This window comes from Strix aluco, chromosome 3 (assembly GCF_031877795.1).
Source record: "Strix aluco isolate bStrAlu1 chromosome 3, bStrAlu1.hap1, whole genome shotgun sequence".
Classification (NCBI taxonomy): domain Eukaryota; kingdom Metazoa; phylum Chordata; class Aves; order Strigiformes; family Strigidae; genus Strix; species Strix aluco.
In genome coordinates this window covers 83,508,317-83,526,011 of record NC_133933.1, presented here as the reverse complement: position 1 = coordinate 83,526,011, position 17,695 = coordinate 83,508,317, and the positions used below count along the sequence as shown (strand labels likewise).

General features: G+C 36.3%; 1 protein-coding gene across 7 annotated transcripts in view; it reads right to left on the bottom strand.

The window, feature by feature from the left end:
• HACE1 (HECT domain and ankyrin repeat containing E3 ubiquitin protein ligase 1) overlaps positions 1 to 17,695 on the bottom strand; it is a 56,810-nt gene that overhangs the window by 18,461 nt on the left and 20,654 nt on the right. For 5 of the 7 annotated variants that reach the window (XM_074819447.1, XM_074819443.1, XM_074819444.1 and 2 more), the window contains 8 exons: positions 14,395 to 14,641; positions 8,198 to 8,535; positions 5,251 to 5,319; positions 4,501 to 4,588; positions 2,595 to 2,706; positions 2,409 to 2,506; positions 2,126 to 2,213; positions 852 to 1,001 (listed from right to left, as the gene is read on the bottom strand). In XM_074819447.1, the coding sequence (XP_074675548.1) occupies positions 852 to 1,001; positions 2,126 to 2,213; positions 2,409 to 2,506; positions 2,595 to 2,706; positions 4,501 to 4,588; positions 5,251 to 5,319; positions 8,198 to 8,535; positions 14,395 to 14,641 (1,190 nt within the window). The remainder of the gene's footprint in view (positions 1 to 851; positions 1,002 to 2,125; positions 2,214 to 2,408; positions 2,507 to 2,594; positions 2,707 to 4,500; positions 4,589 to 5,250; positions 5,320 to 8,197; positions 8,536 to 14,394; positions 14,642 to 17,695) is intronic. The other 2 variants (XM_074819446.1, XM_074819445.1) reach the window with 2 other exon arrangements.

Here is a 17,695-nt window from a genome sequence, read left to right as displayed (position 1 = left end):
CAGGGAGCATAGTGATAGGATGAGGAGTAACAGTTTTAAACTGAAAAAAGGTAAATTTAGATTAGATATAAGGAAGAAATTCTTTCCTGTGAGGGTGGCAAGACACTGGAACAGGCTGCCCAGAGAAGTTGTGGTTGTCCCCTCCCTGGCAGTGTTCAAGGCCAGGTTGGACGGGGCTTTGAGGAACCTGGTCTAGTGGAAGGTGTCCCTGTCCATGGCAGGGGGTTGGAACTAGATGATCTTTAAGGTCCCTTCCAATCCAAACCATTCTATGATTCTGAAATTTTTGCCAGGCTTCATAAACATTATCAACTTTGTAAGTCTGTCCTAAGTTAACTAGGGAACAATTCTTTTAATTTCTCAAGAACGACATTACGCGTCAGGACATATGAATTTCACAACTGTGATGCAAAGAATTTTCATACACCACAAAACCAATTGGCTGCACTAGTCTGCCTTTCAGGCATTCCTAGTCAGCAACATTAAAGACAACTAAATTATATGATTATGCTTTAGACAGATTAATGATGCCTGCCTTGTTTTTAATTTAAGATTCATATTCAAATATAAATTGAAAGATTAGCTATTTTATTAAAAGTCGCTAACTGCATAAAATTCCCACATACTTTTGGTAATCTATTTCTGCATTTTGCAACTATAACAGTTCCTAAGAGAGGCTCAAATTGGAATAGCAATTACTGCCATATTATGGTTTGACTCTAACGTACATAGAAAATTAGCAAGACATTCATTTCCAAGACTTTTTCACTTTTAACACACACAAAAGAGGAAAAGGTTTACTGCTCAGACAACTGTTATGACTGATAAACAGGATTTTCAAAAAAGCATACCAAGAATATGTTTGTAGAATGACCTCGTGAAGTAGATGTTCACCAACTGCCTGTGATTCAGAGCCAGCCCCAGGATCTGGCCTGCGAAACGGAAGTAGTTCAAATGATCTGGATTTACAGAAGAGTTGCTGTTGGGCTGGAAAGTTGTTCCTATAAAATAAAAATATTATCATGCTTCACAACTCACTTTTTTTGGGTTTTAAGTGAAGTTCGTATTTATTAAATACACTGAGCATCTGAAACCACTGAAAGACTTTTATTTTGGGGTTCTGGAAGATTGTTTAGGGTTTTTTGTTTACACCAAAGACATCAGAAAAACATATCAGAATGTAATGACACCTATTATTACAGTGATACTGCTTAGCCACTCTCCAAGGCACCACTCTGAAATAATTATCATCAACATAAGGATAACCATTATCTGCTAAATTTGGTTCTCCATCTTACTATATTGTTATGTGCATTTTTTGCTCACTCTAATGGGCACGTTTCTATCAATTTGTGAACATACTCAAAGGAAGGATCAGAACTCATCTACTTCCTTTTATTTGGCTCAAGCCAGATGCAGACAGGACACAGTCCAGTCCTGCTCTCCTTGGAAAAGACCACCTCAAACAGACATCCCTGAACTTTTCCTTTTATCTTTCAGGAACTAATCTATGCCTCTACTGTTGACTGAATTCCTTGCCACTTCCCAAGACTGTGTAAAGTAGAAATCAAAACATTTATCACTGATGATGTTGATGTGTAATCTTTTATTGTTAAAGATTTCCTTTATATGAAGCACCAAAAAGACAAAAAGTTAAATACAAGGTAGACCTGGGGAGATCAACATCTGGTTTTACCACAAATTTTAACCGATTGAATTTGTGGGTTTCTAGAAGGAAATAAAGGAATACCTCCACCTTGCAGATGCAGAAGAAAGGAAAACACTTTCTATACTGCTCTCAGTGTTATGTCCTTCTACTACCAGGCAGAAATAGCATGGACTCGTTAAAATGAACAACACACTCTCCTCTTAAAAGAGAGCGCAAAATCAAGGAAACTTCAAATTAAGGAAAACATTTCATCTGTAGTTATAAAAATGTACAATGAATAAATCACTTCTCTCTCTCTCTCTATATATATATATATATATGAGATCAATTCTGTCAGTGTTGCTTTTAAAAAGTAACGATCTTATACTGAGACCAATTAAGTAGCTTTTTTCTTGGATTATAAAATGCTTTATAAAAGAAGACACCATAAAATTAGGAAAAAAGGCAGAGACATACCATCAGCTGACTGGGTAAATAAGGCATAATCTGGATTCACTATTTCACTGGATAAGATATCAAACCACTCACGCACCACACCCTGTCCCTGCGTGTCAAAAGAATAAAACATATTAGTACATAGAGCTTTCACTGCACTACAGTTACACTGGGTAACCACATATTTCTTAAAAGTATAGAAGTTATTTTAAATTAAGATTCAGTTCAAAACAATACTTGTGAAAGAGAATTAAACATTTCCATATATAAATACCATAAAGGAAAACCATGCAATTTTACCCACCATTCCTTCTTCTCCATGAAATCTCACAGCAATCCCCTGCTTTAGTTTTGCACAATTTGCTTTAGACACAACTTCACAGCTACTCCTAAAAATAGAATCTACATACAAAGCACAAATTAATTTATCTTAATTCATTATATTGGAGTGTATTTAAAAGATATACTAATTCCATTTATAACACCATACCTCTGTGAACCAAAAGGATGTCATTTTCATTGACAGGCCTGTGCACCATGTCCGAATCTGGCTGCCCAGCATGCAGATGTTCATAGAACCATTCACAGCGATCTTTAAATGGCTACAAAACAAGAGGTAAACCATATTATATAGATGCATTCAACTGAATAATTCCTCTCTCATAACCATGACTGGAAAATGGTTATGCATACTTCTCAATTCATTTTTGAGATGTGCAGAGAGTTACTCAGTGCTACCACATTATACTACACAGTATTTTGGGAAGAGGAAAGAACTAGACATGCCCTAGAGTGCTTGCTGAAGTCTGGTATGCGGAAAGGCTGGACCACCAGTTATACAGAAATAGCTAGAGTTCACCACATAGGAGAAAAATAGCACAAAACTTCTTTCAGGGCAGGGGGGGGAGGAATCTAGATAAGTCAGTCAGTCACTGGCTTCTGTATCACTGATTATCAACCACAGCTGAGCACAGAAGCACAAGTGATGTAAGTCAGTCATATTTGTAGTAAAGTTGATTGGCAATAAAAAAACAGGCCAAAGGAACCAGAAACCTTCCAAATCAGGTGAGAAGTAGTCCTAGCTAGTACAAGTAGTCCTTGTAGGTGAGAAGGTCCTAGCTTGCTTGAGTCAGTATTTAGATGGACATGTTCTGAAACAGATATGACACGTATGGCCCCTCACCTATCACGATTGACAGCATGTACTTTTAGTTGATCTAACAAGCAGAGTCTCAGTTCTCTGAATCTCTTTATTATTCATAACTATGAATTTCAAAACCACACGTTTTAACCAAAGAATGAATAAACAATACATCTACGCCATGTCCTAAAAATGAAACTGGATTACCAAAACCAATGTACATCTAAAAATAAAGGCACAGTACTGTTCACAAATAAAGAAATAAAGCTTTTGGAACAGATCCCCCAGTCTGGGGGTTGGGGGTAGCAGGGGGGAGGATGCAGAGTGTTCTGCATGGTTAGGGGAATTTTACCTTTGTTTACAGCAAATTCTCTTTTGACCAAAATAGTTTAATGTAAGGAACCTTTCTAACAGAGAACAAAGCAAAAGTAAACCAGTGTGTGCTAAATGAAGGACTTCCAAATAGTTCATTATCACCCAAAGACCATCTTCATTTGTAATACAACAAATACATAGCTCTGGCCCTGAGTTACATGTAGACAATCATAATCTTTTAAAGGCAAGTGATGAAAACATGGCAGATGCATAACGCTACAGTGTTATGTAAAGCAGCAGATTTCCATACTGGGTTTGCTTGCTAATTTTTCCACTTAACTATACTAGGCTTCCCTAGAGTAACTCTTTAGTCTTGAATTCATGTCCCACGTTAAACCAAGAAGTGAGTTTAGGTTATGCAAGGCATCAGGATTTTACTCAAGAACACCAAACCCAAACAAAAGAAAATGGTAGGAAACAGCAAAGGGTAACAAGACAACATGATGTTTCACTGAAGGAGCTGCCACTAATTAACTATGGCCACACCAGCTAACGGTGGTGTATTTATCCTCTAGTTTGTCTCAAAATGTAAGTCAATTAAGGAAAAAGCACAGCATTTTAAAGCTCAATCTATTAGATGTGCACAAATAGATTTAATAATAGGAAGTTAACACTGTTTAACTGAAAGTTGGACTTGTAAGACATTTAACATTGGTCATCTCAAATGGACTTACACATGTATTTTAAGGAATTAGAAATCTGGCTGCAATGTCTGTTTAATCTGAACTTTCAGCATACCAGATTCAGAAGCACTGGAGGCCACACTTAGTTCTTCCATCCCATCCTCCCCAAATGGTTTTTTTTTAAATATTATTATTTTTAAACAAAACACCCTCTTTATATTTATTGAAGCTGTAACTAAGCAGCTCCTGACATTTACCTGAGCTTTTATGATGTGCATAAATCTTGACATTAGTTCAGGACACTCAAGAAGAAAATGAAAGTGATCAAAAATTATTTTGGGATTTCTGAAAGAAAAATAGATTAGAAGTCTGTTAGTCAGAGATGTAATAATAATGTTTCATGATACACAAAGTCTACATAAAGAGACAATGCAATTAGTCATATAGAAAAGATTCAACAGACTCTTCTATTTCATGATGTTTTCCTAACTCTTGTTTCCAAATGTCTTACACTACCTCATCCTTTGAACATGGAGGATTACAAGCAGCTCTCCAGACAGAAGCAAGGTTATAAATTGGCAGTCCCAGAGAAACTCTGGAAACAGCCAAGTGTACAAGGATGGTTGAGATTCCTTTAAGAAGTCATTATGTATAATACATTTGAAGAAAGAGTTTTCATCTGCCTCAAAAGGGAAGGCTTTATTTGGGACAAAGATGAGGGAAAAAAAACATTAAGAAAATTATTCTGTTGCTCTGTGAAAAAGATTTTGTTCAGAAAATCTCACAGAATCTTATAAAAGGATCGCTTACACATGCAGAAGAGTTTACTTAAGCCTGAGCTCCAAATCATTAATACAGACTCCTTTGAATTTGGCAGAACCATTAAAGTGCATATGGTACATACGTCACAACAATAACCTAAAAATACAACTCCATAAGAAGAAAAACGTAAGTTTTAATTATTTTGGGGAAAAGACATTAGAAATTCCATTTTTCCTGAAGCTTACCGGTTAACAAAACACTTAAGAACATCATCATGTTTACAGACAAATTCTATAAAACGAGGCGATGTCATCCTGTTCAAAAAAATCATAAAGATGCTTTCGGTTAATGAAATCGAAAACAATTTGAATTACATAAATTGTTACTTCTTTTAAATAAAATACTATGCAAATAGAAACTGATAGTTTAACTAATCAATCATAAAATGAAATACTCAGCAGCATTAAGATTTCATAATAAACTAACAGAAAAGGCAAAAATGCCAATAACCAAGGTCAAGCAACCTGACCACTGTATTAACTATATGAACAAGAAAACCTCAAGCTAATAGAGACAGACATTCTTCTACTGGATAATTCCAGCTTTCACTACAACAATGGAAGCACATATAAGGAAGGACTGATAATATTTGTACAATATACATGATATGCACATTGTTCTATATTGTTGTTCATTGTATAAAACTGCCATCATGCACCTTGTAAATTATGGTAAGTGAGGAAAAGACTCATGAAGAAGTAACGTTACAAACATAGCAAACTTAATAGTGGGGGGCAAGGTGGCATTTAATGACTTCATGAAATAACAAAATTACTTGCCAGGCAAGTGTCTTATACACTAGTATGGATTTTTATTTTTTCTCCTATATATATAGCTCTGAAGAATAAGGGAAAGATTAACATGGGTGCAAGTTTTACTCCATTTATTTACATCTATGTTCTGCTTTTTTTTAAAAAGATGAATTCTTAATCAGATCCTTTAAGCTTCAGCAACTGAATAATGAATAATGAGTAACGAATACTTGCAAACAAAAATAAAGTCCTCTCACCAAATGCCTTGAAAGGTTGTGAAAAATAGTACTTTAAAAAGTCAAGGATGACAATCCTTAGACAAGAGCTGCTCATTTTATATAAAAGTGAGCTATTTTCCCTCTCCCTTACTATTCTGAAGAAACAAGTCTCATCATATCCTTCCCCTCAACCACACAAAAAACAAGCAAATAAAAACTTCCAGACCAAATTTGTACCTTTTAAACACACTTCTGGTCTGAGAGATGATCTGAAAGTATTAAACAACTAAAAGAGTCTTCCCTGAAAGGAAATTAACTCTTTACCTGTAATTGCCACACAAGCTGTAAGATGCAATATACAGAGAAGGGGTGGGGGAAAAACCAACCACCTTAGCATACACTCATCAGTTTTGATGCTGAAAACTTGGAACATTGTATTTTGGTATATTAACAAAGAATGCCTAGATCCCATATCAGCATTTGCAGAAAAAAAGCAATTGTGGCAAGTAAAAGAAAGTAACTTCAATATTTCAAATGTTAACCAGCATGAAATGCCATCTTTATTGTATGAATATTAGGAACAATGGAAAATGATGAGCTCTGTTTACTCTCCTCCATTAAACATAAAGACACTCACATCTAAAGTTAGAGCCATTTTAATTTATTTTGTCTGAAAATGTCATTTGTTATCATTGCAAATGCTATCTGAAGATGGCAGCATTACTGAGTTACACCATTGTGCCATTTACTCTTATTAATATCAGAACTTCAGTAAAACAGAGTATGTCTCAGATCTCTGTACTTCTCTACACAGTTCTGAAAAGCCCTAACACAACACAGAATTCAGGTGTGGTCTGCCTTACTTTCCTGCACCCCAGGGAGTTCTCTCAGTTGTTGCTGAAACAGTTCTTACTCTCCTAGCTTCTATGATAACAACTCTCAGTTAAACTTACATGGTATCCACAGGAGTTGTCCCTAACCTGAAGCATAAATTATGCACAGGGACAGACCCACTGGGCAAGGCCCTGTGTCCAGGTGGACTTGCTGATGGAAGACAGTCACCTCTCCAACTGAATTTTGGTATGAAGAGATAAGTCAGGGCAGGGCAGGTTGGGCAGGGCAGGAGGGAAATGTACTTAATTACTTAATTATACACATTTCTGGTTTTCATTTGACTGCTGTCAATAATACTTTACTGGCATTTTATCTTAATACAGTTTGATGGAGATTTCAAAGGAAATGGCTAAGGAGCCAAATTAAAAGTGAAAATACTGAGGTGCTTGTGAAACATTCTGATCCCCAGATCATCTTCCAGAGTGTCCACAGAGGAGTCTGCCCCGGACAAACAGTACAGCCAACTTGAAAGCTTTTATTCCACTCAGTCTGGCAGAGAAAGAAAAACCTTTACAGTGGGTGGGAATAACCAAGAGTTGTCACACAGTGGGAAGCTTGCTTCTAGATTCCTCAGGGAGCTTGTAATACCACCATACTTTCCCAGCCCTCCACTCAAGAGGGTCAAAGGATCCTTTCCCTGCAAGTTCACAAATATAATCCATAACAATCTTGAACAGACTGAGACCTCTGTAACAGTGGACACACTTTCTTTTCAAACCAGACACTGATGGCATTAAATTTACCTAAGTTGTAGTGGCTGTTCCACACAAAACTACATTGGCCAACCCGGGACACAATTCCAAGTGAGCGCTACTTTGAGATTGAACTTCTGCAATATAGCCAAACAAGTTTTGCCCCAGCTGTCATTTCCACATATGAAGATAATTCACATTTTATTCTGAGCTCATAGATCTTCTTGCTAGATAATCACATTAAATTCAGGGATAATTTCATATTAAGAAGCAACAGCAAGATCAATTAAGTTTCAAGAGATCAAAATTACATTACCTGCAAGTATCCCACATGATTACAAAGAGCCATTAGACATTCAATACAAAATCTGTCCCAACGCAGCTATGTTCATAGGCAGCAGCACTATGGAAAATTTGCCGTGTTGTCTGGTGCCATTAAAGTCAGAAAAAAAAAAGCATTCAAATAACTGAACTAGTGAAAGCATTAAAAGGCATACCCTTGACTGTCACTAATATCAATCTTCCAAGAAAGCATATAGGATTTTAAAATGGTAACAGTTTAGGTCCTCTCCTTACCCCTGAGGCATCTGACAGGAGCAGCACATGTAAAAGGCTTGAATGACAGCACTTAGCCTGTTTGCTGTCATGGAGATAACATCCTGGCAATCAGCACAAGCTTCCTGCTTCCCAGCAACATCGTATGTTTTTGACTCGCCAGCACCAGTGGATAGCTCTTTTCTGCCCTCCGTTCCTGCAGCGGCAAAGGAAGGTGTAGGAGTAGCATCCTGGTGATCTGGTCCTTTTTGCTTCAGTAAAATAGAAGTAATGTTGGCAGAGTTCCTTTTGTTTTTCATCAGCTCCGTGGCTATAAGAACGAGCCATTCATCTAGAGAATGCCAGAGCAGTTCCAGTGGCTGCAATAAAGACATGTAAAAGCAGACAAAAAAGGAACATGTTGACATTAGATAATATTAATAATGTGATAATTCTCTTAAGGCAAATAAATATCATGCACATTATAAAGCTTTAAATGATCCTTTAAAAGTCATGTTAGAGATAAGACTCAAATACTCATAAAAACTTCTGTACTTGTAGCCATAGAGCACAAAGAGAAAATTTCATATTGAAGGAAAATAATCAAGCAGCAGATGGAATAAAGATAAAATAATTTAGAAAGAGTGAAACACTGAACCATTTAACAGAGTTTGGCCTCACAGTTGTTACATGGCACACTACTGCCTGACTGCTGCAGTCAAGCAGAGAAACAATAACACACATGTTGCATTTTCAGAGTTAAGAGTGCATCAGTTATTTTTTGAGGCCCTGATCAAAAAAGCTCCCTCTACCAGGTAGATGAAGCAAATTCCAAACAACACCACTGAGATTCACTCATGCATATATGTAGTAAGATGAGCTTTATGCATAGTGTGAGCTCATACAGCTCATTTTGATAGTACCCCAGATATCTGAGAGTAAGGGTCACTAATACGTAGCTTTATGAAATAGAAACAAGTATCAGCAGAATCTCATGTCCATTTTTGTTAAAATAAAATAAAATTTATTGTTTTAAAGTCACTCTTTATTCACTACCACGAGCTTAGGAACAACATAATTGAAACCTGGTACAGTTCCATCATTACACATTTGCTCTGAGGTTCAGATCTACTGCAGAGGAAAGGGCTGAGATACCTGTGGCACGCTCATGAGCATTTCAAAAAAAACACAAGGGCTGACTATGCTGTCCCTTAATGGTGTTTAAGGGGATGTTTCACAAGCATACAGGTCTAGTGAGCACAGGGATATGCATCCTACAGGGAGGTAATTCTGACTCAAGTCTTTTATAGCATTCCAAAAATAAGAGTGAGCTTCTAAATGCACTCCTTTTTCCACATACTACTGTTGCATCAACATTTGTCACCAATTAAAGCTTTCAAAGACTTAGCAGAAACTGAAAATTATGTTCTCATCTTCTAAAGTTGCCTTTAAAAATTAAGAGCTATTCAGAGCACACTGTACCAGAAGTCTACACTATCTGGAGCACTGTCAGTACACCTCACAGTGACATGCTTTCAATACGCAATAAATTACTTCCCATAAAAGCTGTGTATTTAAAAATTCTGTTGAAATTTACCATTAAAAAAAAATTTACCATTATGCTTCCATTTTTTCCCAATAAGAATTTTTTGGAAAGCCAGCCTGATCTCCAAGACTGGCAGGCTTTGATCAACATACTGTGTAACGCTCAATTCTCGTACTCCTAGTGACCACACATTGCTCTAGATGGTGACCTGAACACCTCCAGCACAGGTACATTTTTCTACATAAATGTCTGCCATATGGGATCAAATTAGCTTCTTTCCAAGACCTGCCTGGCACAAAACATAAGGTAGAAAAACTTTCTAATGGAAAATAGGATCCATTGAATATAGAATTAAAATGCAGTTGTGTTCTTAACACGTAACTCACAAGACACTAGGTAGTTATTTACTGGAATACTAAAAGATAGTTTTCTTCTCCCATACTCTCAGCACTTAACTTGCCAGACACCATTTTTCTGCTGACATCTTGTGGTTTATCTTTTATTTCCCAGAGACTTAGCATGCTTTTCAGAACTCTTGCAACTGATTTGTTTTTTCAAAGCTAGTTTTTCAGATTCTGATCACAAACTCATTTAAAAGTGTAGTCAAGCACAGCACCTTCAACATTTCACTTTCTTTTTTTCTAGACTAACTTCAGGATATAAGGCACTCCTCTAAAAATTTTCCACCACCTCCATATCCATGGCTGACAGCATTTTATGTTAGCACCCATGATCAGACCATTTCAAGCGTAATATGGATATAGTCAATCAAAGCATTAGCAACATTTTTTCAAAACTAGGTCAGCATTCTTCGCTCAATTCATACCATGAATTACATACTAAACACAAACCTCCAACTCAACCTTCAGTTTTCACATTTCACAAAAGTTTCTTTGGAATTATACATCTGAGTCTGAATACCAAGCTTTTACAGCTGCACATATCTCTCAAATCCAAGGATTTAGCTATGCAATGCCTTCCTCTACACCCATCTAGAAAGCAAGACACTGGAAATCAAACTCATACTCAAACCGCAAAGTTGGAGCAAAACCTTTTGCCAGGTGACAGATAGTTAGTCTTTTAAGACACAGGGTACAGGAGATCACTTATCCATGAAGTGACTGTGTCACAGCAGGGAAGTCAATTCAAGTCTAGAAAAGAACAGTATCTGAAATGAGGGAAAAACATTACAGGCTTCCCAACTGTGCTCAACTAGACAGGGAGATTTTGCAGCAAGTTTCCCTAATACGTGATCATACTGAACAGCAACTGAAAGAGCAACACAGGAAAAAGTAATGAATATAAACCTGGTCAAAATTACTATTCATAAAGTTTCTCACTGGTAAGATCTCATTTGAGTTAGCAGTAGCTTGTTTCACAACTGGGTGTTGAAATTCAATGACTATTTTGGTTTTTGCAAGATCAATGTCTTAATTAGCTAGTGTTTCCACTTTAAAGCATTTGGACATGCCTGAATTGACCAGGCCTGTAATGAATTACATACAGGGAACTTCAGTAAAGCAGAGATGTCGCCGTGATTTTCTTGTCCTTGTCAAGCAGTAACATTCCTCAGATAAAGATATACTCACATTTTCAATACCTTCCAAGCTAGATTACAGTGACAACTCTTCAAAATATGTTCAATCAGTATACTAATACAGAAAACCTTAACAAAGCATTAAGAAAAAAGTCAGAAGAAAGTTTTTCTTCATTTCTAATACTGGATAAAACGTTTTTGCCCCAGCTTTTTAAAAGGAGTTATGAAGTACATCTTTAAGGTCATCAGGTCAGAGCTATTTGGACCTAATGAGAGCATGTTCAGAAGGAAAGGAAACAAGCCCTTATACCATACAACAAGGCCTGATGATGTTCCTTCGCATATCCCACAAGGGTACTACAAGACAGAACTCCTGCCACTGCTACCCTCAGTCCTCCCCAGATAAAAGTTTCTAGGTCCATTCTTGAAAGAAGACAGTATTGAAAAACAGATTAGCTTCCTATATAGTAAAGACAGACAATATCCAGAGGTCTTCATTTGCTCACATAAACAGCATTCAGAGAAACAAGTACTTTCTTGTACTGTGGAAAGTACTCAAGACCTTACATGGGACATGAACCAGCAGTCTGAGAGACTTGTTTTTTCCCATAAAACCTGTATCAAAATTCAAATTATCTACATTTATCCCCACAACTGAATTTTAAGATCAGCAGCATATTCCAATTTAAAACTTATTTCCTCTGAAATTTTCAATATGGATCTCAAATTTAAAATCTTTAAGTTCCATGTTGACTTTTTTAATACAGATTTAACTCCCATTTTGGAGCATCAAGCCCTGTGGTTTCCTTTATAGTCTGTACTAAACAGTTACACAGTCTACATTCAAGAAAACTCAAATAAAACAAAATCCAGAAAACGAATTCTTTGTCACTGACCTGCATGTCCCACATGCAAGTACTGGTACCAGTGAAGACACACAACTGCCAGGTCTTCAAGTAGCCTCCATACCACTGCAATAATCTAAAAGATATAGTAGGCTTTTTTCCCCTCCTCCCAAAAGGCGAAAAGGACCATCACAACCATGTTTTCAAGGAAAGGACAAAAAAAAAAAAAGGAAGGTAGGAATAAGAGAGAACAGGAAGTCACCAAATTGACTCAGCACTATGTCTAATCTCCCACTACTCAGTTACTGTAAATTCAAGGAAGAACAGGCTAGTGCAACCACGACTGAAGATTACCAGAGAGACCTGTGCACCCCATTACCAAATGAGAATAACCTCTCATCATCAGTTTTGTATTTTTGAGTTTGAACTTTAAATCAACCTCAAAAATATCATGGAGACAACAATGGCCCTAATGAAGGGCTGCCTCAGTTATAATACTTCTAAAATTAGTAAATTAAAATAGCAATAATAATTTTTAAATCATCCTGAAATTTTTGTTTTGTTAACTAATGCAATAGTAGTATATATTTGCTCATTTATTAAAAACGTGAAGAATTAGTGATATTTTCTGGCACAACCATGCCAGCTGTGTAATGTAAGTCTACTGCGCAAGACAAAAAACTCCATACTAAAATGAGAAACAATTCTTTCAGCATACAAAGTAGTTTGGGCACACAGATAAGTGATTCTGCTGAAATACAATTTCCTTCACAAATTGTAATTGAATGTTTTTGTTCGTATTATAGTGAGTTCTGAAATGATCTGGAGCTGAAAAGCATGAAACCTTCTGGTTTTTCCTTTTTGGGCTATGAGCAAACACAAAATGCAAGGAGATGAGGTCAGCTACTCCTAAAACCTTGAAGAAAAGAAGGTAGCAGAGTATCTCACTGGAGATAGTTCCTGTATTAAGTGCATTTAACATCTGCTTGTTATTTAATCTGGTATATTTAAACCAATTTTCATTAAAACTGTTAGAAAATACTGTCTTTAATAAAATTATTCTTGTGATTTGGGTAGGGCTTTGTTTTTTGAAAATGGAAAATGGTTAAACTCAGTGTGCCAGTCGAGTTCAATATTATTTTAGTCCTTTAAAGGACAATTACTACATCACATACTGTATAATATATTACATTTTGCACACACTATTTTTCATACGCAAGCACTGGTTTGATATTCATTATAAAAATCAATTCATTATTAAAACTATTTTGCTATCAGAAAAACAAACATTTGTGCCTGTTTTTTAAATAGTCTAATGCTTTCCTTCTTTCCATGAGAAGAAATTTAAACAAAAACTGAGCTACTTAACTAAGTATAACTGGAATTAAGAATGTCATCCTTCATGACCCTATCAATATAGCTCTGTCTTAAAAGTCATTAGAAGTAGCCTAATGAACACATATCATCAGATAAATGCAGTAATTTCAAAATATTGTTTTCACAACACTCTGGAAGAAATGCAAAGGTTAAGGAAAATTCTCATGTAATCACTGGCATCTAAATTTGGTGATATGAACTGTGGCATGTAAGATTATGGAGGAAAACGGGGGGGAAAAAAAGAGACTACCCTTCACTTATTATTATTTAGGTACTCTGAATATTGTGTCAGTTATATACATAATGCAGACTGAGTGGCACACAGGAAACCAGGACTGCTTTGCAGAAAAGCAAGCTATGATTTTCTACAGAGGGATTCCTCAGCCAACAAGTATGAAAAAATACCTTCAGAAATTAAACATCTAAATGGTAAGCACCTAAAGTGTTTAAAAACAGCTATAAATCAATAATCTTACAAGGGTAGTAGTAAGCTGGTAAGTTTCAAAGCATGTAATAATGAAATTCAAGACAAACTTGGGAAAAAACTTCATGGTCACAGTAAGAACAACGAACAGATTAAGAATTCAATTATTTCCATTTATCTTGTGAAGCTGGATAAAACTGAATGATCAGAACTACCAGTGAATCTCCAAATATCATTTTGAAATTACATTAATACAATCTATTAATATTACCACATTTTGAGTTCTCTATACTCTTAAATAACATAATAGAAATAAAAACAAAGTTTACCAAAATCATCTGGTAACTAAACCTTCAACATCTAATAAACAATATATTAAGAAATAAACAGAAATCCTAAGATGAGATGTGCATCGGTGGTTAAATGAATCTAGTGGGAAAAAAAATAATGAAAGAGAAGGAAAGAGGTAGGCTTAAATTAAGAAGGGATAGGGACATCAACCAAACTTACTTCCTGTTCATGAGATGTCTGATTAATGAATGCATGCTTTGTGAAATTCATCTCTTTAACGTCTATCTTCCTAACAACATCATATACTTTTCTGACCTTGAACACCTGACTTCTTGGAGTTTTATTTCCATTGTAGCCCATGTCATTTCCATTACTGGGAGAGGATGGGCCAATGCGAAAGACATGGCAAAATATCCTCACGATCCTTAAGAGACTCTTCATTTGAGCTTCATAATTACTTGACAAGCTGGGGGAAAAAATGGAATATTTAAGTTTCTTTTCCTAGATGAAACAATTTAGTATATTAAGGAGTAAGCAATCTAATGGTAGGGTCTGACACACATGCTGAAAAAACCACTAAGCTTTAAACCCTAGTGAATTTTAACTTTCGTTTCCTGTACCAGCCTCAAAAGTCAAAGATAAGCACTATAATTTTACTAACATGTATTCATAATTTTAACTAGAAGTGAAATAAAAACAGCAAATTCCAGATCTTGCAAAATATCATTCGCTTTTACATACATGTATGCTTCTTATGAACGGCTGGTAAGAAACTCAACTTACTACAGTAAGGATCTCAATGTATGAAACAAATTGGGATATCCAGATGGAAATATTTTTCAATCCAGAAAAGATAGCATCCAACGGTAAAAGTGTACTGACTAATCAGATATGCTGCCACAGCCCATCCTCATCTAACTATTATCCTAAATGCCCATTAACTACCTCAATCAGACAAGGGATCAGGATGGTAAAGATGCCACTATTTCTACTCAAGAGAAACATCACCTAAAAGATACTACACAAAAGCACCACTATGTTATTTATCCAATAAATATATTAAAAGTTTTATGTCTTAACTGAACTGGCCAACACTGAATTCTGTACCAATACAGTGTAGAATATGATATATTCACGAGTTCATGCACAAGTAGTACATTCTCCACCCAATTCAACTTGCTTTCTTTCCTTAAACCCCATGCAGTAAGAATTCTGTCTTGAACACGTAACAAAAACTGCAAGAAATTAAAACTTTTTCTACTGAACTCTACTCACTTATAAATAGTATATAAGTGAGCACATATTCAATTCTATCCTTGAAGTGCTTGCATGCTTACTAACTATAAGATCAGTATACACCAGGAAACTGACATCTTAAAGGATGCTGTAAACCTCTGATGCAATTAATCTGTTAATTCACAAATCTGAAACAGAGCTAGTTGTAACATTACAGTACCTTTATCATGACCTCAGTCTCCCTACATCATGGGTAAAAGCAAAAGACCTACTGGTTTTCAGCACCACATTTTAATGACTGCCACCGAGGTGTTAATTTTAAAAAGCCATATACTAAGAATTTTACCAAACTGATACACAAAGTACAACTTTGTTGTCACAATCTAGATTTTAACCAGAGAAGTTTTCAGTAAATCAAGATAAGAAAGAAATACAAAGAGTAAACAGTACAACAGTAGGAATGTTAAGTTTTTAACCAGGTAGAGAAAATCCCTTGACTAGCAGGCTGTAATTATATTACCAGCAGCTCCAGTCACAGCCAAAAATTGGCATTTATAAAGTCTTTGCTTATATACCGAAAGAATCTATAAATGCAAGAAGCTAAGTATTGAAAAAAAAAAAAATCATTTTGACTGAGGTTTTTCCTCCCTCAGCAGCAGTGTTTTCATGGTGAAACTTCAGTTTAAATCTCCTGGTCTCCAGGAAAAGGACCCATGTATATAGGAAAACCTTAAAGTGCTTTAAACAGTTTACTAAAGCTTTGACTAGCACGTTTGTAAACATTCAGCTAGGCCAAATCTGCACCAGCAAGTCCAAATCATGTCACACTACATTTCCTGGAAAGAGGAAATACACAACGGAGGTAATGCTAACTGAACAGACTCTTGCTGGTATTCAAGGCAGAAGTCCTCAAGCAGAAGCCTGGTGGCACTCCTGGCTGTCTGCTAAAAGCACTACCAAAAAACCAACTTCAGGCGCCTTTAAAGTAAACAGCAAATAAACCCAACAGCAACAGGCTGTGGGTTAGCACCCAGGACACTAAGTGATAATACTAGTCCTGCCATGCAAGAGTATTGTTATTGGAGGCTTTCATATAGCATGCATTTTACATACTATTTGATGGAAGGAAGAAAGAGGGGAAAGAGGCACCAGCTTAGAGAGTCTATATTCACCAAGTACTACCTTCATCCTTGTTATGTTAATAATAAAGCAACTGAGAAATACTTAGTTGAAGCAGAGATTGAAGCCTCTGACAGGGAACAGAATTGGAGAGAACAGAGATACAGTTTTTGTGAAACTGTATCTTGTAATAGAAAAAGAAATTCTATTTCCCTTGTGGCATATTACAAAGTACCGAAGAGAAGTGGGCCAGTAAGAGTCTACAGGACACAGTAAGCATCTCTGGAAATGCTTGCTTATCCAACACAGGGCAAAGCTTCCAACTTGTCTTCAGCCTCCGCTAGTCAATGCACAAGCAGCAGTTACACTGAGTACATACTGGCTCAAATTCAGAGACAGTACAGGCACATAGATACTGTTTCTACAGCCATACTGAGGGAGCATTGCTCAATACAGAGGAGCCATAACAGTAATAAATCAAATCTAAGCACACAAGCAGTTTAATTAATGTCTGAAGATACTGAAATAGAAACAAATACTGCCTCATAGAATCTAAAACAGCTACCACTACTTCTGATAATGTCTCCATACAAAGCAAGTTTGAAACCCTTTCCTGCAGAATGGTTGCATACTTTATCAGTTTATTTATGGGAGATCTATTGGCTCTAATGAAGTCTGGAGACAAAAGGCATGTGTTACAAGTCAAATTGATTACACACTGAAATCCAACAACAGCTAGAGTTCTTCAAAAAGTTATCTTTGCAGCGACAAAATGTTATATGTCTACGCACTTTAACCCCAAACATTTCAGAGGTTTAAGTCTTTTATGCTCATTCATCAAGGTGAACACCCATCAGAACAAGACTGTGATTAATGGTGTCGTGGATTTCCTAGCATTGTCTAGGAGTTCTGACCTACTATCTACAAGCTCCATCCAAATTTAACATGACTTATGGGGAAGGAAAAAAAGGCACCTATGACTAAGAACATATTATTTAGTCTCCATCTAACTGATGGGCTCCTTGCACCCCAGCCCCAGCTGACAAGCAGCACTCAAAGTCTTAGTCCTCTACAACCTATGCTGATAGGCCTCTCCCATTACAGAACACTCTTAAACCTCTCTTTTCCAAAAAGTTATCCAGAACATGTTAGCAAGGAACTTCCA